This window comes from Alexandromys fortis, unplaced genomic scaffold, assembly GCF_014885135.2.
Source record: "Alexandromys fortis isolate MF-2015 unplaced genomic scaffold, M_Fortis_MF-2015_v1.1 scaffold_124, whole genome shotgun sequence".
Taxonomy (NCBI): domain Eukaryota; kingdom Metazoa; phylum Chordata; class Mammalia; order Rodentia; family Cricetidae; genus Alexandromys; species Alexandromys fortis.
In genome coordinates, this window is record NW_026067995.1 from 2586682 (window position 1) to 2609437 (window position 22756).

The 22756-nt window shown below is 41.4% G+C and overlaps 2 protein-coding genes and 1 long non-coding RNA gene across 8 annotated transcripts in view; 1 reads left to right on the forward strand and 2 right to left on the reverse strand.

Moving 5' to 3' along the window:
• Positions 1 to 11797, reverse strand: part of Sh3glb1 (SH3 domain containing GRB2 like, endophilin B1) — a 39464-nt gene extending 27667 nt beyond the window's left edge. For 3 of the 6 annotated variants that reach the window (XM_050160157.1, XM_050160155.1, XM_050160154.1), the window contains exons 1-4: positions 11102 to 11757; positions 4073 to 4214; positions 3048 to 3176; positions 334 to 467 (exon numbers count right to left, since the gene is read on the reverse strand). In XM_050160157.1, coding sequence (XP_050016114.1) covers positions 334 to 467; positions 3048 to 3176; positions 4073 to 4214; positions 11102 to 11173 — 477 coding nt within the window. In that variant the 5' untranslated portion in view covers positions 11174 to 11757. Of the gene's footprint in view, positions 1 to 333; positions 468 to 3047; positions 3177 to 4072; positions 4215 to 11101 lie in introns of all 6 variants that reach the window. The other 3 variants (XR_007595026.1, XM_050160156.1, XM_050160158.1) reach the window with 3 other exon arrangements.
• Positions 11744 to 13740, forward strand: LOC126512396 (uncharacterized). Its single transcript, XR_007595027.1, has 2 exons — positions 11744 to 11879; positions 13353 to 13740. It is a non-coding gene; the product is annotated as an uncharacterized lncRNA (long non-coding RNA).
• Positions 13741 to 13892: 152 nt separating this feature from the next.
• LOC126512393 (calcium-activated chloride channel regulator 3A-1-like) overlaps positions 13893 to 22756 on the reverse strand; it is a 24505-nt gene continuing 15641 nt past the window's right edge. Inside the window, exons 8-14 of the mRNA XM_050160153.1 lie at positions 22433 to 22610; positions 20897 to 20997; positions 19904 to 20128; positions 19317 to 19587; positions 17218 to 17389; positions 16506 to 16735; positions 13893 to 15353 (exon numbers count right to left, since the gene is read on the reverse strand). Coding sequence (XP_050016110.1) covers positions 15010 to 15353; positions 16506 to 16735; positions 17218 to 17389; positions 19317 to 19587; positions 19904 to 20128; positions 20897 to 20997; positions 22433 to 22610 — 1521 coding nt within the window. The 3' untranslated portion in view covers positions 13893 to 15009. The remainder of the gene's footprint in view (positions 15354 to 16505; positions 16736 to 17217; positions 17390 to 19316; positions 19588 to 19903; positions 20129 to 20896; positions 20998 to 22432; positions 22611 to 22756) is intronic.

The window sequence follows — 22756 nt, forward strand, 5'->3', positions numbered from 1 at the left end:
GGTACTGCCTGCTTATGAGGCATGCGCACAGAGGTGATGCATTCTGCCAGGTCTCCAAAGGGTGGGCTAGGTGTGCCTGAATGCTAACAAATTCACCACAGATTTGAGAGTTGGTAATGCATGGAAATCAATGCACAGGCATATCAACAACGCAGGACTGAAAAATGGGGATTGTGTTACTAATAGCTCTTTGAGGTTTATGTTTGGATGAATATGCACCTGTTCGGGGTATTTAAATGTTTTAATCTGCAACATTTACCAGCACTAGGATTATCCATTAAAAACTAAGCATAAATCTAAATTACTTGACAAATGGAATATTTCCCAACTCACTGCGATTGTTTTGTAATCCCCTTCTATAAAGTTTCTTAAAGGAGTGAGGAAATTTAAGGCTGATGTTTGAATCAACTCTCTGTCAGCTGTTCCGATTCGTTTCTGTGTTTCTCCACATTTAATAAGGGCATTACCTGCAAAAGAACAAAAAATTGTGTGATTTTTAAAAGCTCTGTCTAGTAATGTTAGAAAATTAATATGTAACTTACCTATTTGATTTGCTCAAGTTAGTTGTCAGCTTGTTTAACTCAGAATCAAACAGATTACTTGAAAGGTATACTTATTTAAAAAGCAAATTAAAAGTAAATATCTAAATGAAAATGACAAAGATGAACTAACTGCCTAGCACATGATAACTATAATTTTTTTGTTTTGTTTTGTTTTTGAGACAGGGCTTCTCTGTAGCTTTGGTGACTGTCCTGGAACTAGTTTTGTAGATCAGGCTGGCCTCGAACTCACGGAGATCTACCTGCCTCTGCCTCCCGCGTGCTGGGATTAAAGGTGTGTGCCACCACTGCCCAGCCATAACTATAATTTCTAACAGATCAAAGAGCACAGATACATGGAAGGCACAAAGCTGGCCTGAGGATATAGCCCAATACAAAACTTAAAGTACTTAACAAGTAGACCAAGTCATAATCTGCCCTTTTTCTGTATCCATACACACCTGAAATATCCACAAATTAGAGTTTACATCTTAAGAAGCTCACACTGAGGCACTAGGGGGTAGTGTGGAGGTACTGGAGCACCCATGGACGACCTCTGATTGCTTTTTATTCCTATAACAAGGGGCTCTAGCTTTTGGGATTCACTAGACTATCACATGGCTCACAGGAAACACCACATCAAACCAAGAATGCTTGAAGACATTTATAAAGCTTTATGTGAAATTCATTCATTTTTGTTATCATAAGCTAGGGGTGATGGTTAGTGTTAAGTGTCAACATGACAGAGTCTGGGTGTGCCTGTGCTGTGTTAACTGAGGAAGGAACACACATCTTCACTGTGAGTGCGACTCTCCCTGGCAGGGACTGCAGACTCTGAAATACAGGATGAGCTGAGCACTAACTAGTTAGTGTTCATCTCAGCTTCTAATACAGATGCATGAACCATCTCTCTTAGGGGTCTATTGCTGTAATCTGCAAGTGTGAGCCAAAAGAAACTCTTTCTCCCTCAGGAAGAAAGAAAGAAAGGAAGGAAGGAAGGAAGGAAGGAAGGAAGGGAAAGAAAAGGAGGGAGGGGGAAGGGAGGGAAGGACCGAAGGTGAGAGGAAGGAGGGAGAGAGAAAGGAAGGAAGGCAGGCAGGCAGGCAGGCAGGCAGGCAGGCAGGCAGGCAGGCAGGCTCATGTTTCACTAGAGTTTAGTCCAGATATTTAAACAGAGTTAGAGCAGACAGAAAGAGCATGTGATCAGGATTCTATTTCCAATTCTACCTCCAGTAAACTTGGGTTCTTTAGATCTTAATCCTTTTATGTTAAATGGGATTGGATCCACATTGTTAAGGAGTTAAGAGCTCCTGTCTCTGCATACAGACATCTGCCTTTGAATTGTTATCAGGGTGGTCACAGATTATTTAGCCTCTTCAAACCTCAATTTCCTTGTTTTTAAAATGGGCACAACAGAATTGATACTATTAAAAATGTTACATAGCAAAACTCTGTCTCAAAACTCCAAAAGATATAAAAAGTGAGGATTTACCAAAATAATAAATATATTATATTGTGCTTAGACCAATGCCTAGGATACCAATTTCTGGCCACTATTTTCTGGTAATAGATTCTGTATGAGCTCAGAACAAGCAAGCAATAAAGTATGAAATTTCTCTAAAATTAGCAGTCACACTTTAATTTCAAAGTTAATCATTTCAGATCTCTCAGATTTAAAATTACAAAGAATATACTGTAAATATTTCAATGTTACATATATATATTCAGTCAACTAGTGGCATTAAATAATATTTAGGTTTGTTTCCTTCTGACACAAACAGAATATTAACACAGAAATCTTAAATAGTGCTATGTCATAAGAAAATTCGGTCGGATAATAGAAACATGGAACTTTGTGGTCTGTGTGGGGCCAGAGTTGCCAAGCCTGACAACCTGAATTTGATTCCTGGGACCCACATGATAAAAGAGTGCTAATTCTTTCAAGCTGTCCTCTGATCTCTGCATAAGCACTGTGGTATGTACACCACATACATTCATATAGACATACACAGTCACATACATGTACACAGAGCAAAATAAAACAACAAAAAACTTCCAATGTAATACAAGTTGGTCCAGGAACTAACAAGCTGGGTTACCTGTAAACAGTGACGGAAAACATGAGCTAGAAATGCAGCGCATTTATGTATCCAGAGGACGACTACTACACAGCTGGGCTAACACTGCAGAAGTTAGAAGCAATATGGTCTGGTCAAACACTTAGCATGTGAAGTGCTCTAATACCAATAAGCACTCAAAGTTTCAATGAAAGTCATCACAACAATTTCTACTATAATACAGGCAATGAAAGCTAATAACATGAATTCATTTAACATTTAGACCTAAAAGATCTAAGATGTGAATGTTCTAAGTAACTAACTATTTTTCCATCGTAATTTTAACATAATAAACAAAGTTAAGATTGGCTCTACTGTACGCTCACATCTCTAAACATTAGAAATCTAAATGTGAAAACAGTTCTTTTCCAAACCTTCCACTTTTACTCACCATAAGCTGTCCCTGGGCCAAACTCGGTCCCGGCATCAATCATATATTGTCCCAGAAGTTCTGGGTTGTTTATGCGACTTGGTGCTTTTCTATCCAGTTTCTCATAAACAAATTCTTCTATCCTGGCATCTAGGAGAAAGGTTACAAATACCAGTGTTTCAAAAGACAGACCTGTAACTCCAGTACTGGGGAGGTGGAGGGGGACACTCTAGTTCATGGCCAGCCTCTATTACACAGTGAAGACCCTTTTCCCCAAAACCAAAACAAATGAAAAGAATTTTAAAACAATCAGTAATTATTTCAAAAAAGCAGAATTATTTAGAAGTTTGTTCCCCTTCTAGTCACTTACTACGTCTTAAAAATGTAAAATTAGCATTTATTCAAGTATATACCTTTAAATTTAATAATATATAATTATATGTTGACTATTATATAATCTCTAAAAGTTTATAGTTCAGAAACCTGGTAATATACCTCAGTACAGAAACATTCTCAAGTTAAACTTGTTATTTGGGTATACTTAGAGATCTTAAGTTTCAGAAGGAGAATTATAAACTTAATATCCAGTGAAGCTGCCTTTAATCTACTCTTAAGTTATGTTCATCATCTTAAATAAAATCAGGCTAGTCAGCTATAGAAGCCATATCTGACATGTTTTATCATGAACATGTATTAATTCTCTCTTACAGAGAGTCTAAACACAGACACAAAGCTTGAAGGATACAAGCATTCTGCCTGGGAGCACTCTTCGGACCCAACAATAGTATGACCTAAAACTTGTGCTCACGTGCATGCACACAGGTACATGTGGCAGTCACAAGTGAATGTTTGCTGTCTTCCTAAATGACAATGAAAAGTTTTTTGTTTTCTTTCTTTTCTTTCTTTCTTTCTTTCTTTCTTTCTTTCTTTCTTTCTTTCTTAAAAAAAAAAAAGGTCCTGAAACAGTAATGGAAATACAAGTTGTACTTTCAACCTTAAAAACGTTTACCAGCAATACATAGGGCGAACGAGAAGCAATATCTTACTTGGATTTGGCTGCAAAAGCACTTCAGTCTGTTTCATTATCTTTTCTGTCCATATTTTGGTACATTCGGCTTTGCTAAGGAGGTTTTCCAAGTGTGCATCCAATTCCGTCTTCTCTGCTTGGCCAAGCTTCTCTTCTGTGAACTGTGATTATTTAAAGTAAGTGTATGAATATATAAACACAGCTCAAATATATGCTAGGAAATTGTTAATAAGTGAAATAAAATTCTTATCCACTGGGCCATCTCTCAAGGCCCCAAGTGGAGGTGTTCTCTTTAAAGGTCAGAAAATGAGGTTGGATACATTCAACATACCCATTCTTATTATATGGCTGTGATGGTGGCTAAGGCAAGGCAGCAGTGTCTATATAATAGAGGAAAAAAAGGTCTCTGTTCATATGGCGCCTTCTGGGTACTTTCAACTAACCACCAGATGTGATATCTGAAGTGCTGTACCATCTGTAGCTCTCTTCTAGAATATATGGCGCTTGCCCTTTACTGTAGAAAAATCCAGATGTGGTGGTTAGCTAATAAAACAATGCCTACCTTTCTCTCCTCTCACAATCCTTTCTTTTGCTTTATTTTTCTGAGTCTTATATCCATTCCTTGGGCCTTACTATTCCTGGCTTAATACTTTCAAAGGATTATCAGCACTCTTAGCTGAAGGGTCCTCATATTCTTTACTAATGAGCCTATATAGGGCCAGAGACCAACTACTTCCTTGAGACCTCCAAACTTGCCATATACTGCACACAGGCAGTACACTGTAACTAAGAACTGGGCAGCAATAATGGCAAGCCCCTGATCCTGAGGTCAGCCATGTAAACTGCACTGTCATTCTGAGAGTGTTCTTTACTTAGTCTAAGCAGCAGATCTTTTGGAGAGGCATATATTAGAATTTTACATGTTAAAACTTCACCTCCAATGGTGAGGTAAAACTCAGAAAGCACAGAGACAAAGGAAACACACTTAGATGAACATCATCTTTAAAGGATTATCAAGAAAAACTCCTTTTAGCTTTTAAAATATATGCCAGTTGTTCCTTTACTCCATCCATTCCTTCAACAAATATTTAGTCTTTCTTTAAAAATTTAAAATTACATTTTATTTAGTGTATGTGTGCATGCGTATGTACATATGTGGCATTATGTACATCATGAGCGCAACTTGTGGCAGTAGGTTCTCTCCTTCTATATGTATGTATATCCATATATATACATACACACACATGCTAGTTACTAACTAGTACTAACTAGGGTAAGCATTTAGGTTTCCAACAAAACAGGCAAAGTTTCTGTTCTTAAGAATCTAACACTCTTGTAGGGAAGAAACAAAACTTAATCAGAGTGTAAGCACTGCAAAGGGTTAAAGATGCTCAACAGAAAACCAACACAGGCGACTCTACTTTTTTCTGAGTGATGTAATAAATCTAAGTAGAGAGGAACAGCTATGGAAGAGGAGAAAACAGGAGAATAGGGGACATCTTCACTGAGGAAGAAATGAGCCTGGAAGAAGCAGGGTGCCAGGAGTTCAGAGAGATGGCATCGATGAGGAAGGAGCAGCTTACTTGCCGTGTTTATATATATTAAATATTAATTTCCTTAGAGAAATCTGTTGTACCTAAGACTAGATTTTCAAAAAATAGATTAATAACAGAAGTCAGCATCATGAATTTAAACATCATTATCTACTAGGTCAGTCTTTGTGTGAGGTACTCTTCTAGTAAGTTTGGTCTGTTACAAGGTAGAACTAACTGAAATGTATTATCTAAGGGTGAGGGAAATACAGCCCCTCCTTGTCTAGTATGCAAAATCTCAGTTTTGTCTAACATGTTTAGAAACACTAGATTTATAGGTACAGATTAGAAACTATTAAAACATGTTTATGACAGTAACTCAAGAAATTGTAGAAACACTAGATTTATAGGTACAGATTAGAAACTATTAAAACATGTTTATGACAGTAACTCAAGAAATTGTAGAAACACTAGATTTATAGGTACAGATTAGAAACTATTAAAACATGTTTATGACAGTTCAAGAAATTGTCACTGAATTTATCAAAACAAGTTAGGACTCAGGCAAGTTTGGGACAGTATTTCAGAGCTAATGATTATAAAGTTAGTTATTTGGGAAAAAAATACTTCATAATCTCAGTCTAGTAGGCCTGTTGGCTTCTTATTCTTTTACATTTTGGTCTTAAAAATATAGGAAAATATAAGAGAGCAAAGATGATATTTTTAACAAGCCATTTATTTGCTATGGACTTAGAGTATTCAAAGAAACAAGAAAAAAGCTAATTTTATATGACTTATAAATAAATATCTAACTGTGACACCTAATCATGGTTGTCAACTTCATATACCTGGTTAAAAAAAAAAAAACCCTCCATCAGATTGGCCTGTATGCATGTCTGCGGGCATTTTCTAGTGAACCTGAGGTAGGGGGACCCAGCCCACTATGGGTAGAATCGTCTGTAGGCAGGTGGACCTGGTCTCTTCCGTGGGTTCCTGCCTTGGCTTCCCTTGCCGGTGGACCATGAACTCTTTACGAGTTGGTTTTAATTATGTCTTTATCACAGCGACAGAAAGCAAACTCCAACAGTGACTCATATACAGTAAGACTGTACAAAAATAAAAACTTTTACTTTAGTGAGCAGACAATGGACAGAACAGTAGCCTCCTCATGGATAAAAGGCAGGTTTCCCTAGAGTCTAGAAAACAGCTGGAGGAAGGCCCACATGAGCACGGCATTGAAGACCTGCAAACATCCCCACATTCACACTCAGTTTTCTGTCGTTACTATACTCATACATATGCCTCATATTTCAGTAAACATAGCTTGGTTATTAGTTTTTCAAAAATTTTAACACATTTACTATTATCATCATTATTATTGAGAGGCAGACAGCCATGCATATACACCCAGTCTGGCCTTCAACTTGAGTTTCCTGCCTTACTTCCTGAGTTTAGGCATTGGGGTATGCGCAGCCATGTGTAGCTTATTTCTACAATGATTTTTTTCCCCCAAAGAAGATAATACATCTTTGCCATGCCGCTGAACTTCCCTGATGTGGGAGTGATTTCTTATTAATAAAGAAACTGCCTAGGCCCATTTGATAGGCCAACCCTTAGGTAGGCGGAGAAAGCAGAACAGAATTCTGGGAGAAAGAAGCTTAGTCAAGGAGTCGCCATGGTTCTCCCACTCCAGACAGATGCAGGTTAAGAGCCTCCCTGGTAAGCCAGCTCGTGGGCTACACAGAATATTAGAAATGGGTTAGAACAATATGTAAGAGCTAGCCAATAAGAAGCTAAAACTAGCCGGGCCAGGCAGTGTTTGAAAGAATACAGTTTCCGTGTAATTATTTCAGGGCATAAGCTAGCCATGCGGGCGGCCGGGTGCCGGGGACGCAGCCCTGCCGCTCCTCCTTCAACACTTCCCAATGTCAGGGCTCAGTTTATGTTCAAAAATTCCATATACTAAGGTATGTATCATATTAAAAAAACTTACAGGATAGGGATAATAATTCTAGTGAGGAATAAGTTGAGGGTTGGAGTTATTAAACATTTTGTCTGAGGTGTTAGAGTTGGGATTGAATAATTTTATGCTGACCTCAAGAAGTTAACAATCTTCATTTTACTCCCATAGTTCAAATATACCATATCCTGTGCTTCCTTGTTTACAGCACTGGAGGTCTATCTTTGCTTCTTATAGGATACTCAGTTAATTACCAAATTAAGGATGGCTTACATGCTATCTTGAATTAAAAAAAAAAGTGGGAGGGGGCGAGGGCAGATAGACAGTAACACTGCTAATGCTATATTTCTGTTTCTTTATCAAAATGCAAACTTATAAAAATAGTAATTTCCCAGGATCTTACATTTGGGGGCCCAACTTCTCAACAAGTATAATGGGATGCGGTTTTTCATACTATGTCATCTGCAGCACAGGAACACAGCATGAGGATAGGACGTCTAACTCAGGTTCTCTCTAAACACTGCTTTAAGGCAGGGACTGTGATGTTGTTCTAAGTCGAGACTTATCTACCTATTTATATACCTGAATAGTTTTGACTCATGTCTTCTTAAACAAGAAATTTAATTTCTAGTAAAAATGTCTAGGTGACATGAAAGTGCCTACAGTAGTTGCCCAGGGAATGGTCCATTTTTTAACATCCAATCTGATTTGAAAGGCAACTACTTGGAGACAGAGAAAGCCTGGCTCTCCACTACTCTCCAGCTCACAGCTCTTACAACTATTCCTAGCACGAAGCTGGCACTGGCACTGTACCCGCATCACCACAGCTCAGAGGAGTAACTCGGTTATTGACTAAATGCTGGAATAAAAAACAGGGTTTTGTTGTAAACTACTATGCCAGCATTCTAGCTTTCATGTTTTATTTTAGAAACACCCCCTTTTCCTTAAAAATTTAATTAAAACCACCGTGGAATGTGTCAAACATACAAAAAACTAAATGTATAGTGGAAACAGTATAATGAAACTTTGTAAGCCTGTACTCACAATTCAGCTTCAATAACTATCACCGCTCTGCTAATCTGCTCTCAACCGTATAGCAAACCCCAAACTCTAAGTTTAACCGTAATATTTCAGCACGTGGCATTAATAGTTACAGACAATATAAAAGGAACCTTAATACTAAAGGAGACTTTCTCCATTTAAAATTTTCCCTTTTTAATAAAAAATGGTTGAACCAAAATCCAAGGGGTCCTTTTTCACACATCTTTTTCTCATGCTCCAGGGCTAATGTGACAGCCAAGACTGCCAACTAAATCACAAACACCCTTAGCCGGTGTGGCCACAGCTCTTTCCCACTGGATCTCCCCAGTATCCCTAGAGCCCCAGAGTCTTTGAACTTGTTTCTTTTGTCTGGAATACCTTTCTTCCAAAACAAAAGCCAAGTAAAACCTCCACATATTGTGTCTCATTACTTCACTCAGGTCTGTACTCATCCTATGCGAAGGGCATGCTGAATTCCCCCACTGCTGCAACACAACAATCACCTCTACTAGCCGCTATTCACTACCACCACCTGCTACACTCTAGTCTGTGTTCTGTGAGGAGAAACGCTTGGTTGATTGTATTAGCTGCTAGTCAGTGGTGTTCCTAATACAGAAGCTAAGCATGGAACATATGCTTGAATAAGACTGAAAATTATTTGCCAGCTCACATATTAGGATACAACTTAAAAACCTTTATAAAAAGCACTTGAAACAACGAACAATTAAAATTCATTTGGGAAGTGCAGCTTTTAAGTTTTTCTAGATTTACTTTTTTTTTTGTTTGTTTTTTTTTTTTTTTTTTATTTTTAGAGACAGGGTTTCTCTGTGGCTTTGAAGCCTGTCCTGGAACTAGCTCTGTAGACCAGGCTGGTCTCGAACTCACAGAGATCCACCTGCCTCTGCCTCCCGAGTGCTGGGATTAAAGGCGTGCGCCACCATCGCCCGGCTAGATTTACTTTTTAAAAACTGAGTCAATAATTTAGATTGAATTTCATAAATGTGTGCTGTTGAAGCAGAACACATGATGTGTCTGAAACAACTGTATTAAGCTATGGCATTCTGAAATGTCAAATCTTCATTAAATATCCAGAATACAGGTAAGCAACACTAAACAAAAAATACCAGACTCTGTTCTCTAGTGGAGTTGATCTTGAGTCTAAAAATGTTTTTCTCTCGTCTCCCACTTATTTAGCCGTACATATCTGGGAAGGACGGAGGATGAAGGACAAAGTATGGCAGCTAGCTTGTCACTCACCACAGCGGCTCAGGAAGTCAAAAGCAAGATGGAATTAGAATCTTCCATCCCTCAGTTACAAATGATCTTCAAGGTCTTTTAGGGCCGCCTCGTGTCCCTAGTCTACACATAAGCCTGCAGTGCTCACTCAGAAAAACCAGCTTCTAGTGTTGGAGTAGGCCAGAGGGCAACAGCTGACAACTAGCCACACAAGTCAAGCAAGCTATTTACATCTCTGAGGCTGCTTCCTTTTATCCAAAGGGGGGTTACCATTGTGTCTCTGGCGAGGTGACAGAGGATGGACAGCAAACTGCTCATCACACTATTTTTCATAAGCTAGGCGGTCATTAATTGGGGGACTCTCCCATTCTTTTGCCAACGACAACTCAATATGATATCAACGGTGTCAATAAAATTGGGGCAAAGGATACAAGAAATGAAGTAACAGAAGGGAGACGTAGTTCGGTGTAATTCTGGCACACGGGGCATTACTTTTCTCCTTACAGAAGAGAATTCTGTTGCTACCCTATGTCAGTAACACAAATACCAGATTGTTTATAACCCGTGTTGTGAAATTGACATCTGCTCATAGATTTAACTGCGTTTGCATCATGTGTTGACTGTAAAAATCTGCCCAAGTTCCCTATTGCCCAAGTTCCCTTCCTTGATTACAGAATAAGGAGACGCAGTGAACTCTCCCCCTCCAAGGGTGCCAGAAGCATACCAACGTGTCCACGGCCACAACAACACGAGTCCTGCCCGCTTCTCACCCCTGCTCTAGATCCGATTTGGGGAATGGGTCAGGGCGCCCCTAATCTCAGGTTTCCTGCGTCCTTGGTGAAGCTGGGACGCCGACAGGGACAGGCGATCTCCATTCCCCACACGGGCTGCTCCAGGGGCGGAGAGGGCTGGTGGGAACAGAGCTGGCACAGGGGCAGGAAAAGGAAACTCCCTCCTTGGCCGCGGCCCGGAGGGCGAGGGCGACCCAAGGGAAGGGTGGGGGTGGCGCAGAGGTGCTCAGCCTGCCCTGGCTCGCCCGCCGGGGCACCGAGGCCTCCGGCCCGGGGTGAGCCCAAGGTGTGTCCGGGGTGGCGGACGCTCGGGGCCGCGTCCGGGCTCGCCTCGTTCGGCGCCGAGCGGCGGTTGGGTAGAGCGACGCGGAAACGGCCGGCGGGACCGGGGCGCCAGGCCGCGCCCAGCAAGCAGGCCGGGTCGTCGGCGTCGCTCTCCCCTAGCCCCCCCGGCGCCACCGCCCCGTTCTCAACCGTCGCCGCCGTACCTGCACGGCCCGGCTGAGGAAGGTGCCCGCGTCGGCCGCCAGCTTCTTCACGTTGAAATCCATGATGTTCATGCCGGGCGACGGCGGCGGCGGGACAGAGCCGCCGGCTGGGCTAGCGGGGAGGCGGGGGGCGCCGCGGCGGCGACGGCGGGGCTGGGGCGCCGGGCGACGGCGGGGCGGACGTGGGAGGTGGCGGGAGGCGGCGCCAGCCCCGCGCAGCTGTCGTTTCCTGAGGGAGGGGGAGAGGCGGAGGGTGTGGCGAGCCCGACCCGAGAGCGCGCGCCCGGCCGGCTGGCCGCTCGCACGCTGGGCCTGGCGCGTCGCCGAGCAGCCGCCGCCGGGACGCAGGTCGCGTCCGTCAGGGAAGACACCCGCCCCGGCCCCGCGGTCCCGCAGTGTGGAGCCGGATCCCTCCCGTGCGGCGGAAGACAACCGACCGCGGGGGCGTGGCCTCGGCGGGGGTTCTCGCGGGAACAGCGACCCCTGGCGGGCGGCCGAGGACTCACCGCCGGGTGGAGTAGCTGTAGTGCACTGGTCCGGGGGACAGCGACCCCTGGCGGGCGGCCAAGGACTCACCGCCGGGTGGAGTCGCTGTAGTGCACTGGCGAGGGGACAGCGACCCCTGGCGGGGGTGCAGCTCCTACCTGAAGCTCTCAGAACAGCGACCCTGGAGGTCACTAGGGACCAGTCCATGGTCAGAGCATCAGTGGAAGTTCTTCCAAGAGCAGGAGCCTCCTGGGCTGCTGTGCACCCGCCCTGATTCTCCCAGGGAGCCTCGGTGAGTATCTCTGACAGGAAAGCATGGGCTAAATTTCTTTAAGCATAAATAGAACCGACACTACAGAATCGCTGGCCGGGATTTCCTGCATGGGGCCAGGTGTCCAGGGCTACCTATGGCTTGAGTGGAGACCTTTGTCTTTATTGTCCCCTACCCTGCTATGGCTTCACTCACTGCCAGGCCCTGAGTCTGTGGTGAAGAGATCGACCCCCTGTGATTGTCTGAGACATGTTTAGAATCGTCTAGAAAACAAACAAAGCTTTGGGAGGATCTTTGAGCGCGTGTCAGAGAGACAGTAGGGGAACCCAGACCCTACCCTGCTATGCGTTGTTCATTCACACTTGAGTTCTTAACTGTGAGACAGGGCCTCAGCCTTCCAATTGCTGGTGCTGGGATAAAGGCGTGAGCCCCCACACTCTGCTAATTTCCTTTCTGTTTTCTGAGACAGGGCCTCATGTAACCCAGGCTGCCTTCAGGTACCCGAGGATGGTTTCAAACTCATCGTCCTCTTTCTGTTTTTTCTTTTCTCTTTCTTTCTTTCTTTCTTTCTTTCTTTCTTTCTTTCTTTCTTTCTTTCTTTCTTTCTTTCTTTCTTTCTTTCTTTCTTGTTCTTCCCCCTCTTTCCTTCTCTCTCCTTCACTTATGCCAGGGACCGGCTCACTGTATATGCTAGGTTCTGCTTTGAACTCTTATCATGTAGCTTTAATCTTTACGTCTCAAGATGCCTCGGAACCTCTAGGTACCTCATTTAGTCTCAACTCGAAAAGCAGATGAAAGGGAGGCAAAAGTACTTTTTCTATTTGAAGTCAAGCATTTCCCTATCCCCCAGCTAGTAAACTTTGATTTTCACATCACTAGCTAGAACTGGGCCTTTTAGCCCCTCACAATGGCAATTCAATCTCATAAATGTAATGTGCCCTGTTAAGAAACGAAGGGCGTTTGTGGGAGAATAGTAGCTCTTATTTTTAACAGTACATATTGTCATCTTGGACAAAATAGAGCTTGTGTTAGCGGAGAAGGAGAGAACAGAACGGGCAGCTATTAGCATTGGCTCTGCTGCTGTTGTACAAGAACTAGAAAAGTTCTTCTCTTCAGGTTTCAGGCCAGCTCTATAATTTGAAAGAATTGGGGGAAATTTGAGGATATAGCCCAGTGGGTAAAATTTTCCAAGTGTACATGTAAGGTCATGAGTTCCATTCCCAACTGAAAGAAAACAAAACTTACAGGAGAAAAGGGAGAGGGTTTTCTGTTAAAACATGCTGGAGCAAATGGTAATTTCTTCTGTCATCTATTTTTTGACTTGTGATAGTATTTCTAAAACTTGTTATTTAATGCCATTTTAAACAAAACCAAAAAGTTAAATTATCTGTGTGAATTTTGCTAGTTAGAGGTTTTGTTCTAATTCTTAATTTTAAAATTTCGTGTGTATTGATATTTTGCCTACCTGAATGTCTGTCCACCACGTGTGTACAGTGCCCACAGAGCTGAGAAGAGGGTACTGTATTCCCTAGACGTGGAGTTACAGACGGCTGAGTCTCCATGAAGATGCTGAAATGGAAGTTTCCTCCTCTGGACGAGCAGCCCCGGCTCTTAACTGCAGCGCCATCTCTCCACCCTGCTGGGTTTAATTCTTAACAAAACTAACCTACAGTTTGTGTACTGGCATTTTGACATAATGTCTTGCTATGTAGCCCACACTGGTCACAATCTTGTGATCCTCCTTCCTCAGTCTCTTGAGTATTGGGATTACAAGCATCCACCCTCAGATCCAGATCTAGTGAGTATCTTTCTTCACGGATTCTAGAACACAAATGCACACACACACACACACACACACACACACACACACACGGACATCCCTGTAAGTAGTGTGTATATCTTTATATTTACCAAATACAATCAAACTCCCTCCACCAGGAAGTTTCTACTCCTTTTCTTTTCATCAGAACTTGCCGAGTATTTTTTCAGTGATTAATATGGTCATGTACTGATGTTATTTTTTATATTAAATCATCTTTAGATTACTGGCATGAAATCAACTAGGTAATCCTGTTTTTCATATGTTCTTTTTAATTGGTTTGTTGATGTTTCATGATTTCATGTTGCTCCTTCCTTTTAGATATTTAAAAGTTCTTGAAATCTTGCCTATAAGAAAGGGCTTTTCTCTAATAAAACTTTTTTGTTAGGAAGATCATACTATAGCAGCACTACCAGCTTGTATTAGCTTTTACGTTCTATTGAGGTCTTACGTTCATTTATATGTGATTTTTTGAAACTTTATGCTTTAGTTAAGATTAGTGTTATAAAGTAGATCACTTTTATTTAAGTTCTCACATTATCATGCGCACACAATATTATGTAGGTATTGTTGATATGATTGGGCTATATTTGTTTGTTTTTGAGAGTATAAAAGAATAAACTTATTTAAAAAATGTTTATTGACTGTCTATTCTATATCTAATTCTGCTCCGGATGCAAAGTTTACAGCAGTGAAAAAAACAAATCCCTGTTCTAATTACACATCTTGGTAATACTTTTAGGATCAAATGATGGTCCCAGGACAGAAACAGAACTTCATTATGATGCCCACAGTTCATCAACAAAAGCACTCTTTGCTCATCATTTTGCGCCTAGGACTGATAAAACACCTTCAGCCAATGACAAAAGACATTTGACTTTCTGACCACTTGAGACCATTTTTCTTTACAAATTACTTCCATAGTTCCTTTTTACTTCAGTTGTGCAAACAGGAAGTATTTCTCGTCAATTATGTTACAGATAATTCAAATATAAAATTGTTTGCTATTATCTATGCATAAATCCTTTCAGGTGGCTTGTATAAATTTTCATTTTGTTAATATAGAATGTGAATTTGAATCACACTATAAAAATAGAACAGAGATCTTATTTCCATAATAAATGGAATGATTAATGATTGAGGACATGTTAGTCTTGATTTATATTTAGCAAAATAATTAGTATTAGTTAAGTCTAGCAATTTTTCTAATAACTTGGAATATTAATTTCTGTATTACAGTTGTTGACTAGCTGACAGTGGGTTTAGTAAACTCATTCTAAAGAAACTCGTAGCAAGTATATACAAGATTGCATTTTAGGTCTAGTATAATTTCTAGTTTAAAATATATTTAAAAATCACAGTTAACCCCCAAATTGTCAGAGGGCTGGCAGAAATATTAGGGCCCCTTGCGGAGACACTGTGCTCTGGAGGAATAAACTTGACAGCCTGCGCAATGTTGGAGTTCACTGACGTGAAACCGGCGTCATTGACGGCCTGAATTACAATGTAGAACATGGTGCTCTTTCCGGTTTTCAAAGTTTCTGGTTTGAATTCAAATTTTTCTTTTGAGCCAGCTTCTCTAGGTATCAGGCCAACAGTATTCACTAAAGTAGCGTTGCTAAAATCTTTTTGGAGATCCCGAGAATGCTGACTCATTCTGATGATGTATCTTTGCGCTGGAAAAGAGACAGGGATAGGTGTTCGTTAGAGTCAGGAGGACGGCTCTCTGCACTGCACTGCACCTGCGTTGGAGTTACCAGCCTTGCATGCCGAGCTTTAGTGATGGAGAGCCCAGGAACAGTTTGTGTCTGGGTATCCCATCTCACTGACTTTAAAGACAAGGATAGGAACAGTTATTTTAAAAAATGTCCAGTCATAAAATCGGAGAAAAGCTAATTCAGTTTCATTAATACCAGCTCTCCACCATGAGCCCAGGTTTCTTTTTAGAGAGACTTAGAAAGAGCTGAACTCAGTTTTAAATTAGGACAAGGGACACACAATGTTCCTGTGCAGTAAAGACCATGAGCATCTGTTGTGACTTTTTATTACGTTGAGAGAAGGCGTAATGGGGTGGGGGTGGGGCACCCGGTGAAAGACCAGCGGAGAGCAGCTGAGGGTGAGTCAAGGGCGCAGAAGTGATGAGCGCTAGTTACACGTGTGCTCGGGACCCGTTCCGGCCCCGACCGGCATCTTAAGTTTATTCCTCTCCTCTATTCTTTTTTTAAAATTAATGTTTAGTAGTTTATTATGTGCATGGGTGTTTTGCCTGCACCGTGAAGAAGGGCAGAAGAGAGTCCCCTGGGGCTGGAGTGACAGATGGTTGGGACCTGCCTTGTGGGTGCTGGGAACTGGATCTGAGTCCTCTGGATAAACAATCGTGCTCTTGATTGCTGAGCCATCTTTATAAGAGATTGGGGGGGGCACATAATCTTAAAGACTGATTTCATAATTTTAAGATAAAAATACGGAATTTTTTAATAAAAATTTTAAGTTGGCTAATTCCAAGATATTTCAGTTTTTACATAAAAAAATAAATGAATATCGACCTATAGTAGAGACCCCATACATATTACTCATAAGTGAGACACTGGAAAAACTTTGGGAAAGAATGCCAATGAGATTCCACTCAGAATACCTTATTTTTATTTTTAAATAAACAACACTTATGCATATTACTCTTATCTGCTGGGTAAGTATGCGCCCCTTACCAACCCAGTGGAACAAAGAACTGGAATCATTTCCTGGCAACATATTTTGTAAGTATCTATGCAAAAATGTAATTTAATTTCTTGCATACTGAATACTGTAAAACTCAGCACCAAGCTTACCTTTTCCTTTGTCGAGGACCTTGCCAGGGGCTGTCCAGGTAAGGTGGATGTGATCTCCTTCAAACTCGGCCTCCAGATCAGTGACTTTACAGGGTGGAAACACATTAGCGTGGCTGCCACCAGGAGGCGCTCCAGACACGGTAAACGACCCTCCAGAGGCTACTCTGCTGAAGTCGTCCACTGGAGCGTCTGCTTCTTGGATTTCAGGTCTGGGTGGATTCATTATAATTCTGCCTATAAAAAATACCCCAGATGTTTGTATTTCCCATATTGTCTGTTCTTTATCTCATGCTGATCTTACAGTTGTTCAGGGCTCATGTAGACTGACAATAGCCATTGAAAAGTGAGAGAAAAGCTTATTTTTATATCTATCATTTTGATTGTACTATGATAAAACTAACTTTTAACCTATCCTAACCCACTACCTTTGCACGAGTTCTTTGATGACAAGGACTCATCCGGCTCCCTAGCCCTAGCTTTTAGCACAGGGCTTTTTCATGAGCTCAGGAAATGGATTTTGTAAATGAAACAAACCGAGGAAAACGTTAACAAAAAGTATGTGGAAACATGGTTTCTGCTGAGTCCACCGACTGAATATGATTTTGAGTCCCAAAGATAATTGTACGCTTGGGTTTTCCACCCATATCATCCCTTTCCGTGTCTGCTTATGTGATTTCCTGAAGCAGGTAGCACATCTCTGTTCCATTGCTACTTACCGTCGTCGATGTAGCCAGGCATGTATAAAGACTTGCTCTGCTGGCTTAAACTTAGTCTGGCTGTCTTTCTTCTTGCCCGGACATTCACTTTCAAGCTGTATCTACCATTTCCATGATAATCTGTGAAATATCTCGTGTAGATGCCATCATTTTGAACAGTATCGGCACCTTGATAATGAAGCACAATAGTCAGCCATGCAGTAAGTTAACATGAAAACCAACACTTTCCGCAGGCCTTGCTGGTGTGAGTTTATCAGCGAGTGCAGGGTAGTTAGACCTAGAGCACAGTATTTTGCTTCAGAGTCTGGCTTGACTATGTTCTAACTCTGTCATTTTAGAGCATTCAATTAACGTTAGCACTTACTTTTATTTCACAATAGAAACTTGTTCAGAAAACTCTGAGGACTGAAAAAGACATTTAGCAAAGTTGCAGGATACAACACCAACATAAAAAAAAAAACCAGCAGCCAGCTTTTGTGCAACGACAGTCTTGTGGCCAATGAGGCTTCTCTGAGCTGCAGTTATTACTGACTGAAAAGTCAGTGGCTCCCCCTTGTGTCGACAGTGAACATGCTGAGAAAGAAATCAGGAAAACAATGCTATTTCTAAAGCCTTTAAAAATACTCAGGAATAAAACACTGAAGAAGGAAATTGAAACAAGACACCTCAAGGTGGAAAGACCTTCCATGCTTAGCCAGCAGCAGAATTTTATACTATGAAAATGACTGCATAGCCAGAAGCAATCTACAGCTTGATGCAATTCCAATAAAGAGCCCAATGACATTCCTTACAGGAATACAAAAAGCAATTATAAAATCCACGTGGAAACAGAGAAGACCCAGAATAGCCAAATCAATCCAAAATAAAATGAACAATGCTGGTGATATCACCATGCCTGGTAAGTCCTAGTACAGGACCACGGTAGCAAGCAGCCGGTACTGCCATAAGAGATGCATGCAGACCAGCGGCACAGCAGAGAGGACAGCATTAAACCCACACACCGAAACCATGTGACTTTTGACAAGGATGCCAGACACACACATTGAAGAAAGATAGCCTCTTCAACAAAGAGTACTGGAGACGGGACAAATCCATGTAGAAGAATGAAACCGGAACACTATTTTTTGTCTTGTCTGAAATGAATTCTGAGCAGATCAAACACCTTGGTGTAAGATCTGAAACTCTCAATCCGTTGGAGGAGAACGCTTCAGGATATAGGCATAGGCAAAAGGTCTTTCTGTGAAAGACACCAATAACTTGATAATAAAACCAAGAACTGACAAATGGAACGTGGAACTAAAAAAATTTCCGTCTAGTAAACAACCATATGAAGACTGCCATGCGGAAGAAAGTCTCATCTGTAGGAAAGTGGATACCAGTGGAGATTGCCATGTGGAGCAACATAAACCAGATATAGACAAAACTCCGTATTTCCTCTAATTTGTAGATACTGGAATTTTTATTTTGTTTTTTTTTTTTTCAAGACAGGATTTCTCTGTAGCTTTGGAGCCTGTCCTGGAACTAGCTCTTGTAGACCAGGCTGGCCTCAAACTCACAGAGATCCACCTGCCTCTGCCTCCTGAGTGCTGGGATTAAAGGCGTGCACCACCACCGCCCAGTGAAAATGGATTTTATGTAGATAAATAAAATCGTATATATCTGAAAGTAGATGTGAGACCAGGATAATGAAGGGCACTAGTGGGAGAATTAAGAGAGAGAAAGGAGGTATTGAAGGGTGAATATGGTTAAAGTATGGAATATGTGTGTATGGAAAGCTGTAAGTATGTAAAATATTATAAAGGAAGCTTACCAAGACAAAGCAAATGTAAGTAGATGGAGAGAGCTTACACAAAGCACTAACATTAGTGAAAATGGAAAAATTATACTTTCAATTTCCACAGGCAACGTGAAATTGATAATGGACTTCAACCAAAATAAACATCTAAGCTTGTTTTAAGATAACCAAGTAAAATGTTTTAAAGACATCATTACTCAAATCGATTTGTAAGTATACCAAAAAAGAGTATTGACTCTGAAGTTATAGAATCCAATAGGAGAATTTAAATCCAGTGGTGTTGATGCCGGTTCCCATTACCTGCCCCGTTGTCCCACAGCTCCAGTGTGACTTTATGTTCATTTTCGGCTTCTATAACGGCGGTGACACTGGCTCCCAGGACAGGCAAGAACCCTTGGCTGACTCGGGCGTAAACAATCATCGGGCTAGGGTACCGCGCTGTGTCTTGACTCATGTGAGCAGTCGCGATTATTGGGGGCGTGGTAGGACTTCTTGCTCGAGTGGTCACTGTCACTGTTAGCGACTGAGATATGACATTCTTATTTGAGAGGCTGTAAGCCCAAGTACCTGTCTGGAAAAAAATTTTCTTTAAGAGCTTTGCTAATAATTTCCTGCTACTTGGGATGTACAATTATTTGGAAATTTGAACAAAATAAAAAAATTGGGGGGTACCGGAGATGGAACCCAGACTTCATGCTAAGCACGTATCTTATGATTTTAATATGATTGTTAAAAAAGAATGGGTAATATAGATTTGAATGCTTAGGTAGTATACTTAATTTTTAATGGGAAGTACTACTGCCATTGTTTTCATACTGACAACGTAACATGTCTATTTCTTAACACAAGGACGGGTTAATGAAACGCAGGGAAGAGAATAGACTTACTTCTGCGATGCCTGGTATTTGGAGTCGAGCAGATCGCATATTCAGCTCATCGTCTTGGAAATCTGAGGCTCTGTACGTTTTCCCTTTCGGATCTTGAAGAACGATTTCTGGCTTTTGTGCTGTCCAGGTGACAACAAAGAACGTGTCGTTGCCAACGGTGCTGTCCACCAGCACTGTACCATTTATCCGTCCATTCCTTGCAATAGTCAAGGCTTTGCTCTCCAACTGTTGGAGAGATAAAAAGCAAACACAGAAAACCCTTTTGTTATTTCAAGTAATGGGATTTTAATATTTAGGTAGTTCCTGGTAATCTTAAATTCATATTTAAGGTTCAATTACAATGACACAGAATTAAAACACTTTCCAAATTTCTCTCTTCCTCTCTCCCTCCCTCTCCCTCTCCTTCCCCTTCCCCTTCCTCCTCCATTACAGTGACTGTAGTGACCCAACACGCCAAGGCTGTAGCCTGGAAACAATTCTGTTCCTCAGACAACGGCTCTGTTTCTGCCACTGAATTTAGTTCTAACTGAATCTGTATTGTCCTAATAAAACTTGAGATTCAAAGGCTAGGGGGAAGACCCCTGAGCTACCCCCCTGCCCGCTAAGCTCCTCCCTGCCACTTCCTGTCAACCAGTTGCTAACTCGCCTCTCTGAACCAAGGTTAATTTTATTTAATCAGCGCGAATGCAGCACATCTTTATGTAGTTAACAAGTGCAGCGTGAACAATCGCAACACATCTTTGCCTGGTGAAACAAATATTCCACACACCACACACACACACACACACACACAGACACACACACACACAAAAAACCAAAGACTAGAAGAATGCAAGAAAAAAGGTGTTTATGTCATATAAAAGAAAATTCACGAATGGCATTTTTCACAATGGAAATATTTTTTATGGCAAAAATGATTTATTAGAGAAAGAATGTGTAATAGCGACATAGTAGGAGTTTATTGCAACTAAAGTATTTTTACAAAGTGCTGACCTGCAGAGCCCGCTGAGAGGTGCTGCCACTGCCGGCTGAAATCCCACTGAAAGCATCCATCAGGGCAGTTAGGTCTTTGTTGGCATAAAAACGCAGTCCTCCTAAAGGGGAGTTTACATAGGAAAATCAAGTGTGCTGTCCCCCATGTGCTGTAACATCTACTCAATTTCCTTTTTATTATCAAATTAAAATGACATTTATTTAGCGTGTGTGTGCCCTTTCACGTGCATGCATGGAAGTCATAGGACTTGTTGGAGTGGCTTCTCTCCTTCCACCGTGTTGGCTGGTCCAGGAGTTGAGCGGAGTTTGGAGGTAAGCACCTTTACTCACTCAGCTTTCTCACCAGCCCATGCGAACTAAACACTGTACAAAAGACGAGATTTCAGAGTCTCATGGACCTTCAGCGGATCTCTGAAGTTACTGTAAACTCATAGTAACCACAATCTTACTCAAAATATGTAAGATAAAGATAAATTGAAAATGTAAGAATCAGGCAAATTTCTTATTTTATGTGAGCTAATCATCAAATGTAAGTGCATTAGTCAAACTGACCTAAGTACCCAGTGGTTTTATAGACGGGGAGACTTGAGGTTGCTCATAAGAACCACATGCTTATTTCTTAGTTGAATCAAAACACATTTGACATTAGAGGATGACTGTTTGTTTTTTTTTTTCTTTGAGACAGTATTTTCTCTGTAGTTTTGAAGCCTGTCCTGCTGTCCTGGAACTAGCTCTTGTAGACCAGGCTGGCTTCAAACTCAGAGATCCACCTGCTCCTGCTTCCTGAGTGCTGGGATTAAAGGCACGTGCCACCACCGCCTGGCTTGAGGATGATAGTTTACAATACATTAAACATAGGCAAAATGCAGAAAATAAATGATGTTTGTGAAAAAAGATTTCTTGGGTGTAAAGAGTTAGGAAAGAATAGATCACAAAGAGCAAGAATTAGACTAGCTCCTGCCAGAAACACACCAATCCATGCATAGCAACCAAACTAATAAATGCTGCAAAGGCAAACTGGGAGATTCTTGGGAATTGTGAGGATGGGGTAGGCTGTGACAGGAACACTGGATAGAAAGGGAAAGATCAGAAATATTCCAGACTCCGATTTTGTGAGATGGTGGGAGCTGAGCAGAGTGATGGGCAGTCTTGAGCAGCGTTTTAACTGTGGTCTTGAGAAAATCGTTTATAGCCTGCAGTTTCCCACTTCCTCACCCGAAATATGACTAAATCTAAAAAGTCTAAATCTTTACTGTGGGGTTGAATGGTACTCTGGAACTGAGCAAACATTTTGGACTTGTATTTGAGTAACCATAGAGACAGAAGCTTCTGTTTAGGGAGATGAATAGAAAATGGATAAAGAGTGAATGAAAACAGCAGGTACTGAATAATTGAAGAAGTCACTGTGTGAAGAAGTGGAGGAAGAGGAAAGAACTTAAAGGTCAAGGAAGAGACAGAAGTTAGCTTTAAGAAGGGGAATTGTTAACAGCTTCCCAGTTTAGGAACATCTGTCCAAACTCAGCTTCCAAGCTGTACCCGTCATGGTTGACAGAGTCTCCAGTTCTTTGGCAGCAGAAGGCCCCAGAGCGATGGTGTGGATGATGGCACCACTGTGTTTGACCTCCTCAAAGCAGGAATGTATTTTATCATCTTCCCCATCTGTCAGCAATATGATCTCAGAACCGGAAGTACTTTGGCTACTGGAAGTGATTACCTGAGAAAAACGGTGTGTTAATTACAGATTGTCATTTCTGAATAATTTGAGAACACATATTTTTTATATTCTCTTTTTAAGCTGAATTGATACATGGAAATGAGCAGAACGCTAGACTTCTCAGCACTTTTAATCCTATATATATA